General features: G+C 39.6%; 1 protein-coding gene across 8 annotated transcripts in view; it reads right to left on the bottom strand.

Moving 5' to 3' along the window:
• RBMS3 (RNA binding motif single stranded interacting protein 3) overlaps window positions 1-14,042 on the bottom strand; it is a 708,718-nt gene that overhangs the window by 108,120 nt on the left and 586,556 nt on the right. For 6 of the 8 annotated variants that reach the window (XM_015544414.2, XM_015544418.2, XM_015544416.2 and 3 more), the window contains exons 9-10: window positions 4,767-4,863; window positions 2,474-2,524 (exon numbers count right to left, since the gene is read on the bottom strand). In XM_015544414.2, the coding sequence (XP_015399900.1) occupies window positions 2,474-2,524; window positions 4,767-4,863 (148 nt within the window). The remainder of the gene's footprint in view (window positions 1-2,473; window positions 2,525-4,766; window positions 4,864-14,042) is intronic. The other 2 variants (XM_015544420.2, XM_015544421.2) reach the window with 1 other exon arrangement.

The raw sequence follows: 14,042 nt of genomic DNA, 5'->3' as shown, positions 1-14,042 counted from the left end.
CTATGGCTAAGAAAGTTTTATTGACCAGAGTTCCATAACAGAGAAAGGTTTCCTATCTCAAAGACCCTAACCAAGAACTCATGCTGTTAATCATCAAGTCGTTCGTTCGTTCGTTCATTCATTCGTTCATACATTCATTCATTCAAGATCTAGGTATTTGGTTTATCTGCTTTAGATTGTTTCAGTATTTTTGTATTTCAGTATCATTCGGTGATTAATTTAACCCCCATTTTGATGATGAGACCAAGACTAGTTGGGTACGGTTATTTATGCAATATAGACAACTGGTAAGACTGCTACTGGGAAAAGAATGCTGGCACAAACTCTGTTTCCATGACACTGCTTAGCCAATTTTTCCATGTTAAAGGCAACAAAGTGGTGGGTGGCCCAGGCACTCCTTTTTCCAAGAATCTTCCCTGGTCACAAACACTGTATTTTAAACCAAGTGACCTAAACACAAACATGATGCACTGTCTAGTTATGGGAACTGATGAGACATCAGTGAGCAGTAGCCATAACGAGAAATACCTAAGGGGATAAATTCACACACACACACACACACACACACACACACACACACACACACACACACACAGCTATTTCTGGAGGAAGATGTATGAGAAATAATACCTCCAAAAATGCGGCTGAAGCCATGTTGGGATGGAGGGCGAGGGGAAGAAAAATTTTGCTGAGGTCCATAGTGACAGACAGTGGAAATAAAGCCACATACAAACACCTTCCCTTCTACTTATAGTTCTAGAAGTTCTGGTAGAACCTTATATATTTTGACATCTGGAAAAATATTTAGATTTCTGCCAGACGTGCATTCCTTTTGGTCACGATGAGATGATCCTTCACCTCGGTGTGAGGACTAAGCTAGCATTAGCACCTTCTAGATGAACATATTACTTGTTAGAAGGTAGCTGTTTCCTTCTAGAAAGTCTCCACTTTAGAACTTGGCAGAACTTCTTCCCGTTTCCTGTATTGGCCCAATCTATGCTATACATTGGTTTGGCAGCGTATACTGAATTTTATCGCATGAATTGGATATGAAAGTGCAGCCTGGATCCATTGTATGGTATGATTTATAGAACATAGACCAGATGAACTCAGGAAGCCCCCAAGGTGTGTAGATAAGAGTAAATAGAGGGATTTGCAAAATATGGTCTAAAGTTCTGCTGTATTAAGCTATATAGATTTTATTCTTTAAATAAAACACAAACTATAAAAACATTAGGAGCAACATGGAATGTTTTTTATTTTTAAAAAATGGGCAAAGCTCAGATATGAAAACCAGGTGCTATGATCCTTTTGGTCAAAGAAATGGATGCCTGCGGATTTAGTTCCCTGATCTTTAATGTGTGCTACTTTGTTTACAGTTACCTTTGAAATGGGTTAAAATGTAGCACTGCTTTGTCTCTGTACAATGAATACATTCTGTACTAGGAAGGATAACGGCAATAACAATACATAGCATATTGTATTTTAAAAGCTATTTTCACATATGCTCTCACTTGATCCTTCCAATAGCCCTGTTAATATAGTGACAGAAAAGGAAACAGAGGCACAGGTGTGAGCATGCCCCCAAAGGATATTCACCACAGACCTTGTCACACAACTTCCTGTCTCGTGCTCTATCCATTCTCATGAATATATTGCTATTGAAATCGCTCTATTGTACTTTGACAGAGCTAGAAAACCTGGAAGACTGAGACAAAGATAAATGGAATCATTAGCCTTCACTCTAGATTTGAATGAAATATGTAATATTTTCCCATGGGACTGATGTAATATTGTGCCACAAAATGGGAAATATAGCAAGTAGAAAATAGAGTTTGAATATTTTTAGAAGAGATTTTTCCACTAAAGAAGAAGAGAATGGCTCTAGTTAGTTAATATTAAAAATATATATCTAGCAGCCTTGCTTTCTATCTCTATATCTCCATCTATTAGTAGACAGCTTTCTTCATATTTCAAATATATTGCTTTGAGTGAACCCTTGGCCATGATACCAAAAATTGCCCCCAAAGCATATCAAACAGCATCCAAAGAGAACAAAGCATACCAAGAGAAGGAAAACAGAAAGGCTTTCCCCCAGTAATGGATTTAATTGTCCAGAGTTCAGAATTCCTGTGTGAAGTAGAAATTCCCCATTCATGACAAATGGCAGACATCAGCTTAGGAGGTTGACTATTTCCTCTAATAAAGTTTGTTCTCTCTCTGTCTTTCTCTCTCTCTGTCTCTGTCATCTCTGTCTCTCTTTTTCTTTCTCTCATCTCTCTCTCTAACTCTACTATCTATCTATTGTACATGCTTTTGTAGAATTTCAGGAACAGCTTTCCATCTGGAAAATATGGCTGCCTGAAAGAGGTATGAAATCTAACAAAAGCTTTACCCCAAAGCTTGTACGCATTACAAAAGCTTGCACTCGGATAATAGAAATATTTAGCCTCAGGTGACTGAGAACACTTACTGTTGGTTGCATAACGTATGGCGGATGAGGCATCCATGAAGTACTCTGGACCTATGCATCAAACAGCATTTATTAGCACAAAGCAATCACAGAGAGAACTTGGTTCTTGTGTTCAGTGGAGTCACACTAGGTCATAAGAAAGTGGAGTCCATCTGATTTTACAGCTAATTAGTGCTCAGAACTGAGGAGAGAAAGGAAATTCTTGGACCTGATTACCAAAACATAGTAAAATAGAAAGCAAACTCCTACTTCATAGGAGCTGGCTGCGGTGCCCATGTGGACCAGGCTGGGCCTTGGAGCAGATTTTGAGGTTGGTGGTGGAGGCTAGAGTCTTAGGAAGCCTCAGAGACCTCCTACTCAGGGGTCAACTCCCAGGGCTATGGAGCCAGTAACAAAGAGTTGACAGCTAAACCTTCCTCTTTTTCTTTCATCCATTCTAATTTCAAATTCTCAAGTGATCCCATCTTGGAAATAAATCTACGTGGTAAAAGTTGGGGTAAGAATTAGAAGAGATCAGCCAGAAATTTGGGGGGAATGCTTTGGGTTAAACCCAAGTTAAGCAAGTTTGTGATCTTTTTTTTCTTTCACGGCAATTGGTATGGCAAATCAAAATGAGAATCTGAGCCAACCAACTGTTCTGAAATGTGCCTTGTCAGCCAAATGAGAAAGTCAGCTTACACGGGCCGATGGTCACATGGAGAACCCTGTAGGACTTTGTTTTCAATACACTCACACTAACAAAAGCGCCAATGCACTTCAGGTTTTAAAAAAAAAAAAGTGGTGAAAGGCGAGAATCAACAACATAGGAAAGTGCTCTGATTCCTTTTTTCAGAAAAAAGGAGCTAGAGTTAAATTCCACTTATGAGCCCTCCCAAGTGAAATCACTTTTCTGTGGATATTTTATTCATGTCACCAAAGTGCTCTACACTGGGGCTCAGTGGGTGGTCTTGGCTGAAACATAGGCCAGGATTAGAAAAAATGGGTTAAAAAAAAAAGAAAAAAAAACACACAAAAACACACATCACAACCAGGCGGGCCCTGCAGGAAGAACAAAAACTGAACAGCACCTGCACGTAGCCTCATGGGTCCCGAGGAAAAGCAATTAAGAAATCATCCATTCTGAGACCCTCCAGTGCAATTCACATGCACGTCTATTCCATTCACCCAGCGACATGGATCAGGATTCTAAGCGCAGGAAAAGAATGAAAATCATCTGCTTCAGGGGGAATCAGTTAAGGAAAAATGTATATAGTCTCAAGTCTGATGCTCTGAGAGCTGGGACCCCCTGAAATGAAGTATGTAATGGTTGAATAAGGTGAAACTTCACTGAATTGGTAGCAGTCAGCAAAATGACAGTTTTACCCTTTGTGAAACCTCCACCCCCGCCGTCTGCAAAATACAAACACACGCGTGCACACACGTATACTCTCTCGCACTCTTTCTCTCTCCAAAGTTTGAAAAGGTGACACTAGATACCCCCCACAGGTGGCATCTATAGGCACTGTCTAATTAGAATTAGAAGAATTGTCTGAAGAACCACGTGAGGCAAAGAGAAGCTGGGAGTAATAGCACATTCGTGACTTAAGGGAATAAGACAAGGAGTTATTTATGGAGGGAGAAGTTTGACTCTTTTGCTCCACCTGTGTACTTAGAATTAACTCGCTGTAACATCTGCTTTAGGACACACACTGAATCTTGGATTTTTGTTTGTTTGTTTGTTCTTCAACCTGTGGAACCCGTGAGGTCTCTTTTGACCTGTTTGGGACTGAGGATGAAGTCAGAGCAGGAGGTAGGAATAACTTTTTACCACTTTGATGGTCCTCCCTCTTTCTCGGGGAAAACGATTTAACAGCTGTCCACGTGGCTTTGCATGGACGCACAGGACAACTGTGACAAAATGAGATGACAACGGTAAAATATCCTGGAGTGAGGGAGGGGAATGCCAGACGTGTGCTTGTAGAAAAGACACAACAGGGAACAGACAACCCAAATAGCAGACAACCAACAAAGTAAGTTCTCAGTGGCAAGAAGGCTGCACTCGTGTTGGCTGGAAAGGAGCCTAATCATAAAAACTCAGCAGGAAGAATGAAGAGCACAGTGGACCTTATTCTTCAGCGAAACAGATGCAAACAAGCCCTTCAAAGTGTAGGCGACACCTTGAGGATTATTACTTTAAGGTCGGACTGAAATGTCTGAAGGCTATTGGAAGAAAACTTGCGCTGTGCCCCTTTCGCCTTTATACCGTCTACTGGCAAGAGAGACGCTCCCTCAGGTGCAGGTAAATCGGACATACCTGGTATGTGGAGACAGGGGAAGCAGCAATGAATGGCGTGAGAGATGTCTGTGGAATCATGCGGTTGGTTGCAATACTGTACGGTGAAGAATAAAATCTGCAAACAGAAAACAACAAAAAGAAGATTCATAAAGCTGCTGCAATGCCTGGGTGCCGGTCAAATGCTACCCAGCGCCTCTGGGAAACACAGAGTTCCACCCTCGTGTTTTTCCACCAGCTGCGAACAGGAGCATCCGGGAGATTTACACTGTTTGATTCCACTAAGAGAAATAAATCATTCTGAACAAAATGACAGACCGGACTCATCTTCTAAAATGGGCTGCACAAGCCGCTCTGGAAAACAGTGTGGAGGTTCCTCAAAAAATTAAAAATAGATGTACCCTATGACCCAGCAATATCACTGCTAAAAATTTACCCAAGGGATACAGGAGTACTGATGCATAGGGGCACTTGTACCCCAATGTTTATAGCAGCACTTTCAACACTAGCCAAATGATGGGAAGAGCCTAAATGTCCACCAACTGATGAATGGATAAAGAAATTGTGGTTTATATACACAATGGAATACTACGTGGCAATGAGAAAGAATGAAGTATGGCCTTTTGTAGCAACGTGGATGGAAATGGAGAGTGTGATGCTAAGTGAAACAAGTCATACAGAGAAAGACAGATACCATATGTTTTCACTCTTATGTGGATCTTGAGAAACTTGACGGAAGACCATGGGGGAGGGGAAGGAAAAAAAAAGTTAGGGAGGGAGGCAAACCACAAGAGACTCTTAAAGACAGAATAAACTGAGGGCTGATGGGGGCTGGGAGGGAGGGGAGGGTGGGTGACGGGCACTGAGGAGGGCACCTGTTGGGATGAGCACTGGGTGTTGTATGGAAACCAATTTGACAATAAATTTCATATTAAAAAATAATAAAATTAAAAAATAAAATAAAATAAAATACAATAAAATACAATAAAATACAATAAAATAAAATAAGATGGGCTGCACAAAATCTCTTACGCCAGGTGAGGGTAATAGTATGTTTCACCAACAGGGGGAGAAAAGCCATGGGCCTCTTTTTAGTTTGTTTTTGTTTCCTTTTTTCTTTTTACTTTTTTTTTTTTTTATTTTTAAGGAAATGCCATTGTAAGGCTCTTTGAGAGAAAAGCAAAATGATAGCACCAAGCTTTATAAAGCTGGCCAATGTTATGTGTACACAAATTGCATCTATCTCTTCATTCAAGAAAGAGGGTCAGCTCCTAGAGAGTTCTACATAATTTGTGCTAGGCAGAAGTCCATGCACTCATGCAGAAACAGAGCTAAATATTTTCTCCCTGAAAAGAGAAGAAGGTAAACGATGTGTGGGTTGTGTCTAGCTGGGGACAGGAATATTTTCTGGATTCAATCAAGGCATTGGTGGAGATTCTAGACCTCTGGGATATAACCCAGTCCTACAGTCCTGTAGACTGTAAAAAAGCACTGAGTGTCGAGTCTTTCGGGGCCCTCTGTCAAACAATTATAAAATGGTGCTGGGCGAGATCAGGGCTTCACAAACCAGAGGAGGGATGATCCTTCTATAGATCTTTCAAAGAGAAGCTTCTAGGTACTTAAATCAGTGATACACCCATCTCTGCTCACTCTGTACCCTAGAGTTCACAAGTTACCTAATGCTTAAATTCGTCAGCAGATTTTTCAAATCATGTTCCTTCCTTCCTGTCTCACTGGTAAGTGAAAGGCCAGAGGGCCAGCCACAGAATGAAAAAGGCCAGGTTGCCTTTGATGGATTATTTCACTGATGTGAGGATAGATTGGGAAAATGGGTCTCAGGGGTAATAGAATCATTTTACTTTGCTGTACTCTTAGCAAAAATCAACTACTACTTTTGATTTTTTTTTTAAATAGCATAACTGAGGTTGGAGTTTTGGAATCAAAAGCTTCATCATCCCTCAGAGGTCACTGATATTTTGAATAGAGACTGTTACGGGTTACCATTCTAAAGAAGCATTCTATAAGCCCCCTATTGAAGGGCGAGCTGGATTTCAAGGCTTCCAGGACTCAAGGAGTACATTCTTTAATCTTAGATTCTATAAAAGTCTTCAAGCAAGGATTGGGGGACTACAGTCTTAAATTTACTTTATCCAGCTCTCGACAGGGATTCTAAGGTCATGTTCTTTTGGTTAAAAAATTGCAGCCGAAAAAAATTACTGTGTTACATATTATATCCTTACTATCCATACCCACCAGACATCGAAGTTTAAGTTGTGCAATTAAAAAAAAAATTATATAGACTGCATATGTATTAGAATGGCAAAAAAAAGGCACAAAAAGAAAGAAAAAGAAAAGAAAATCCTATGCTGACAAGGATTTAGAGAAAGTGGAATTTTCATTTGTTGCTGGTAGAAATGCAGAATGGTATAGTCATTTTGGAAACCAGGTTGTCAATTTCCTTATAAAGTTAAACATCCACATACCTTATAACAATAATCCCAGTGGTAGATATTAACTCAAGATAAATGAAAATTTACGTTTATACAAAAACCCTAACGCACATGTTTATAGCAGCTTTGCTGACACTTGCCAAAAATTGGAAACAAGCCAAATATCTTTCAACCGGATTGATAAACAAATTCTAGTACATCTGTCCAGTGGACACTATTAACCAATAAGGAAAGAACTACCAATACATTTAACATGATGAATCTTAAGCCAATTATGCTAAATGAAAGAAGATTCAAAAGACTCTATATTTCATAATTTCATTTATACTACAACATGAAAAATGCAAAACTATAAAAAAAGAAAATAGATCAATGGAGGCAGGTCAAAGGCTAAGCTTGGGGGATGGAACTAACTATAAAAATGCATGAGGGAATTTTGGGAAATGATGTGACTGCTCTGTCTTGATTGTCTGGCGGTTCTACAATTTTATGCTTGTCAGAACTCATAGAACTGGGGACGCTGTGTGGCTCAGTTGGTTAAGCATCTGACTCCTGATTTCAGCTCATGTCATAACTTTATAGTTGGTGGGTTCGAGCCCTGTGTCAGGCTCTGTGCTGACAGCATGCAGTCGGCTTGGGATTCTCTCTCCCTCTCCCTCTGCCTCTCCCCTGCTCTCCCCTTCTCAAAATAAATAAACAAATAAACATTTGAGAGAAAAGAACTCACCGAATTGTACACTATAGTAACTATATACTCTATGTAGATTATACTAATAAACCTGACTTCTAAACAAAGTCAATGAATGTGTACGTAAACAACCATCCTTTCACTTCAAAAAAAAAATTAGTGAGCATTTACAATGTGTACCAAAGATCGGTAAGATTCTAAAACATTCCTTAGAGTTTCTCCATTTAGCCACTTAAATTGTATCTTATCTGTACATTAATCAGCCTAAAATCTTCCAATGGCTTTTCATTGCAATGAAAACAAAATCTGAATTCCTAGTATGGGCTAGTACAAACAGGCAAACACCTATCTTTCTAGTACTTTTCTCCTACCCTCTAAACCAGCCAGCTAGGTTCCAGCCACACTGACCTTCTGTCACATGATTCTGTTATTCTCACCTCCATCTTGGGCCATTAAACTTATAATTCCCTCTACCTGCAATGTTCATTTCCAGAAGTTTCCCTAAGGCTACCTCTTTCTCAGTATCGGTCTCACTCAACTTTCCCATCTTCAGAGAGGCCTGTAGTAGCTAAAGTAGCAACCACCATCTCCAACCCAATTACTCTCTATTCTTGTCCTGTAATTTACTTTTTTTCTCCATCACGCTTATCACCATCCAAAGTAGTGATTTCTAAAAATTTATTTAGGTATGTTAGAGACCGAATGCCTGTGTCCCTCCAAAATGCATATGTTGAAGTTCTAAATTTCAGTGTGTCTATATTTGGAGATGGAACCACTTTGGAAGAAAGTAAGTTAAATGGGGTCAACAGCGTGGGGCCTGATCCAATAGGATTAGTGTCCTTATATGAAGAGACACCAAAGAACTTGCTCTCTCTCTCTCTCCACAAGCGTGCATGGAGGAAAGGCCAGGTGAGGACACAGTGAGAAGGCAGCCATCTACAAGCCAGGAAGAAAGTCTTCACCAGAAATCTAATCAGCCAGAACTTGATATTAGACTTCTAGCCTCCAGAACAGTAAGAAACTTATTTTTTGTGGTTTAATGCCACCTAAGTGATGGTATTTTGTGATGGTAGTTGAGCTAACACAAGGTACTTATTGACTATTTGTCCCTCTAGGATGTCAGCTTCGACAAAGTTGAGGACATACTGGCTTTGTTGCCTAGAAGAGAGCCTGGGGCATAAGAGATACTTAAGAACCATAGGTTAGGGTGCCTGGGTGGCTCAGGTGGTTAAACCTCCGACTTCAGCTCAGGTCATGATCTCATGGTTTGTGAGTTCGAGCCCTGTGTCAGGCTCTGTGCTGACAGCTTCGAATTCTGTGTCTCCCTCTCTCTCTGCCCCTCCCCTGCTCGGGTGCTGTTTGTCTCTCAAAAAAATAAATAAATAAACATTGAAAAAAAGTAAAAAAAAAGAACCATAGCTGGAATGAATGAATGAATGAATGAATGAATGAAAATACAGAGAAGCTTAGGGAAGTAAGTAGTGATTACAGTACCAGCCAATACCAATACTTGGCCAATACCAAGATGGCAGGAGCATAGAAGATAGGTCCCTGAAACCATAGGAAGCTGAGGGGTGAGAGCCCAAAGAGCAGCCAACATCACATATTAGTAAATGCTCAGTGGAGGCTTAATCAATACTTGCTTTCTAAGCATGGATAGTGTTAGTAACTAGGGAAAACAAGTCCTTTTTTACAAAAATCATGAATTGCATTTAAAAATCCCCTTTAGGTCTTATCCTTGACAGATCTGATTTATGAGGAAGTGAACCAAAGGACCTATTCTTTATTCGGGGCCCATGATGACCTCACTCCACCCATGACTACTCCATGATCGCTCTACAAACATTTGTTTCTCATTCACCATGCAGCGGTTTAATTTCTGTCCGAAACCCAGTGTCAGCCTCTTCCACCAATGGAGTGAATCGTGCATCGCATTTGAGCGTGGCTGGCTTATTTTATAAAATGTACCAATTGAAGTATTAAATATGACGGCAACGAGAAGTGGATTGGCAGGTAGAGTTTACAGGGGATTTTATGGGGAGAACAGAGAGCAAAAACCTAAAGAAAACAGCCAAGTAAACTGATACTTACAAAGGGAACCCTTGGGGGGAAATTTAATGCATTTTGTTCTATCTGCTCTAATCCTATCCATCAAACAAGAATTATAGTTCATGCTTCCCAGCAAGTTCCAAATCCTGCCACTCAAGTCGGAGAGTCACTTAGAATGGAAAATGTACTGGGCAGAAGAGACTCAACACACCGTGTTGATCCCCTAATTCTGATATTCTGAAATGAGCTCTTCCCAAGACCAAACATAAACCGGATGAATTGACAGGAAACCCTAAGAGAGTCTGCTATCACACTGGCGGCTTAGAGGTGCCATATCTAAAGAAAATGCACAGAGCCAAGCTCTGTGAGAGAAGTGCAGGATGAGTTCCCAGTCTCTTCACCTCTTCTTAGTCCCTGCCATGTATCTATTAGGGTTTGAAAACACTTCCCTGTGACATTAAAAAAGAAAGAAAGAAAGAAAAAATGAAAGAAAACAACAACAACAACAACAACAACAACATCCAAATAGATGCTCCAGGCACAGGTGTTATCTTATTGGGGAGCATGAAGGAGATGACTGACAGAATATTTTAGCCATAATAACAAAGCGAAGTTAAGTCTAAATATGTAACTTCATGTTTTTTTTTAAAGTATTTTTTTTTATTTTTTTTAACGTTTATTTATTTTTGAGACAGAGAGAGACAGAGCACGAACGGGGGAGGGTCAGAGAGAGGGAGACACAGAATCCGAAACAGGCTCCAGGCTCTGAGCGGTCAGCACAGAGCCTGACGCGGGGCTCGAACCCACGGACCGTGAGATCATGACCTGAGCCGAAGTCGGACGCTTAACCGACTGAGCCACCAAGGCACCCCTGTAACTTCATGTTTTTATATCCCATAATATATGTATTATGCCTTGGGAATTAATTCTTAAGTGGTTTTCCTGGGAAAAGTTTACTCATTTAAGATAGATAGATAGATAGATAGATAGATAGATAGATATAGATATCTTTCCCCCAAATGCACATGGCATTATGTGTATGATGAGTGTTCCTTTCACACTTTGTCCAGTGGTTCTAAACTAGAAATAATTTTGCTCCTCAGGGAACATTTGGTGGCAGGATCTAGAGACAGGTCTGGTTGTCACAAGCGTGTGGGTCGGCTGCTACTGGCATCTAGTAGATAAAGGTCTGGGTTGCTAAATATCTTACAATGTACAGGGCAGCTCCCACACTAAAAATTATCCGGTCCAAAATGTCACAGTGTTGAGGATGAGAAACCTAGCCTTAGGAATAACCAGTCACTTCTGGAGAGATGTCATATGAACAAAATACCAAATGCCACAGTGGCTAAGAGAGTTAACTAAGTGTGATCTATCTATAGAACGCTAAGCTGGCCTTTGCAAAACTTTATATTTTTAAGGAACGCGAAGAGTTACTTGGTTCTCTGGCATTTAAAGCAAGTGGGCTCCAGAAGTTCAGAACATGCAAGTCTAGGTCACTAATAGGACATTATCTTGCCTGCAGGAAAGTCATCTTCAGGGATTTGGCCGTCAGTAGTAATATGGTGAAATCTTATTTCACTGACAATAAAAATAACATGAATATATCAATAACCCCAGGGTAGAGTGTTTTTTTACTGTAGAAACCCACACAAAATCCTATTTGCACACTGAAATAAACAGCACCGGCTCGTCTTTCATGTCCGCAGGCAATATTGTTAGAGTCAGAACCACGAACACTATCCTCAGGGTAACACTATCGCGCAAGATTAATACGTTATTGGCCATTTTTATTGTAATACCACCATATCCTTCACATCAGATTCCTTTCCTAGTGTAATAAGATAAGGTTTCGGTATCACTTAATATCAAATGCCCATATACAACAGCTGGCAAACCAATGCTATAGAAAACATTTTTTTTTCCCCAAGTCTCTCCCAAGAATACATTTTATTCAAATAAAACAATCCGAGAGGTCTTCTACACAGCGGCTCTTACTGAAAAGGGCACTGGAAAGATGGGATTTTGAATATGGGGAGTGATTATTTCCCACCTCCCCCACTCCTACTTGAAAGTGATGGAATTTCAGATTGGACTGCTAAAAAAGCAATAGGGCAGTAGTAATAACAAACTGTAGAGTTATGCCAGATGGCTCTGAAAGAAGAATAGGTAATTTCATTCTTGTAACTGAGCCTGGAGTAAAAAGTACTCAGATTTCATTTTTCCATTGTGATCCAGACATTTCTTCCCTATAAACTTCAAAGCCTTTGACGATGAGACATTGAACTAATTTTTTTTTAAGTGATAATTTGGATAGATTCAAGTAGATGACAGAACTGACATTTTCTACCGTCTAAATTCAAACAGGGTAGAGTCACCATGGTTGCTATTTACACGTTTGTTCTTCATTAGCTAAACTTGAGCTCAACGTGGAGCATTTAGTTCAATGTCATGTTGCTGTATTAATGCAGAGGTGGAATTCAGAACATATTTGACTCTCAACACAATTTAAGCTACTGCCTACAACCCAGCCACATACTCAGAAAACTCTAAGGCTTAGTACAGTGAGTACAATTTCCCTTTGTATGGAAAAACACAGGATCATAAAATACGTTCCTTAGCTATGACACGGGACATCTCGAAGAGGAAACGCTCATGTCAATGTTCCATCAATAAGCCTTCCTATTACCTCATTAGAACACAAATGCCTCTTCCTTGTGGTTCTATGACATTAATTTTATTTTTCTTTTTGAAAAGAATATAAAAATATAAACAGTGAAAAATAAGTATCTCTCTCTCTCTCCTATGTTGTAGTACCTCAGTGCCCCCCACCCAGAGAATTACTGTCACTATTTCTTGTGACAGAGAATTACTGCCACTATTTCTTATTCTTTCAGAAAGATTTTATAGAAATAAAAGTTTATACATAGATCTCATAGTACCTTGGGCTTCTATCACAGTATTATTTGTATTGTATCCTGTCTCTGCTATAATATAAAATTTTTCCTTTTCAAATTTGCATCACTAAAATGATTTTAAACAGTCTAATAGAAAGACATTCAAAAGAAAAAAATGTTGAATTAAACTGAGTAAGCATTAAGCAACGTTTAAGAATGTTAACTGGATTAGAGTCAGTTACAACTGTATCTCTAGATACTGATTGTCTTATGTAAAATGAGACCAGTTTCCTTCCTACAGCAGTAGACATTTCTCTATCTGTAAAGTGACGGCTCTCTGAGTTAGGCTGCCAGCATGATCGGATACAGAAATGTGAATAGAGAGTGGCCTACTCTATCCTGGACATTCATGTTGGATCCCTTAATGCGCCGAGTAAGTTTTCTAAATCAACTTCCACACCTCCAAGATGCACATGTTAATGCTTAACTCAAAGGATGGTAGGCTGGGAACACACTTGTGGTTATCTTGACATCTTACATGCTTAGAAATTATTGTTCTAGTATTCCCTATTATTAAAATGTCATCCCATAAGGCAATAAAACCAAAGATGAACAAAACACTTTAAAAGTCCTCTATATGAAGAAGTATCAAATGAGTAAGGTTAATTTACTATAATTTTCCTATTCTTTCCATTTCATCATATAAAATTTCTGTCTTCTTGTTACCAACAACACAATGGGCAGTCTAAGCCTTCTAAAACTCCATTCTTAACCCAAGATGTGATAAATTCATGGGCGGTTTGCAAACTTTGGGTGACACGAGAGGCTGATACTTAAAGAGAATCAGATTAAAGTGTCACATGGGGACAGAGTAAGTTGGTGCTGAAAAGGGGAATGGCTTCTCTAACACCGATTTGCTGGGGCCAAGCAGATGTCATTGGTTACATTTCCTATTTCTGATTTAGCACACTACTGGGTTTAAACAGTCTATAAAGATGAACAAAGCATGCAACTCGCCTTCACTGAGTTAATAGTCCAGCAGGGAAATACATACTGTGTCAATGGCTACACGGTAAAAAAAGACTGCAAACATACCACGGTAATATGAAATATAGTGCAACAATAACATCAATATTTACACTGATGATTACAGTGTACCATACAGACTTCCTTTAATCCTTACAAAGCCTTACTGTCTTCTCCATTTCACAGA

Source organism: Panthera tigris, chromosome C2 (assembly GCF_018350195.1).
Source record: "Panthera tigris isolate Pti1 chromosome C2, P.tigris_Pti1_mat1.1, whole genome shotgun sequence".
Lineage (NCBI taxonomy): Eukaryota > Metazoa > Chordata > Mammalia > Carnivora > Felidae > Panthera > Panthera tigris.
Note: the sequence above shows the minus strand (reverse complement) of the source record. Positions and strands in the feature narration are given on the sequence as shown.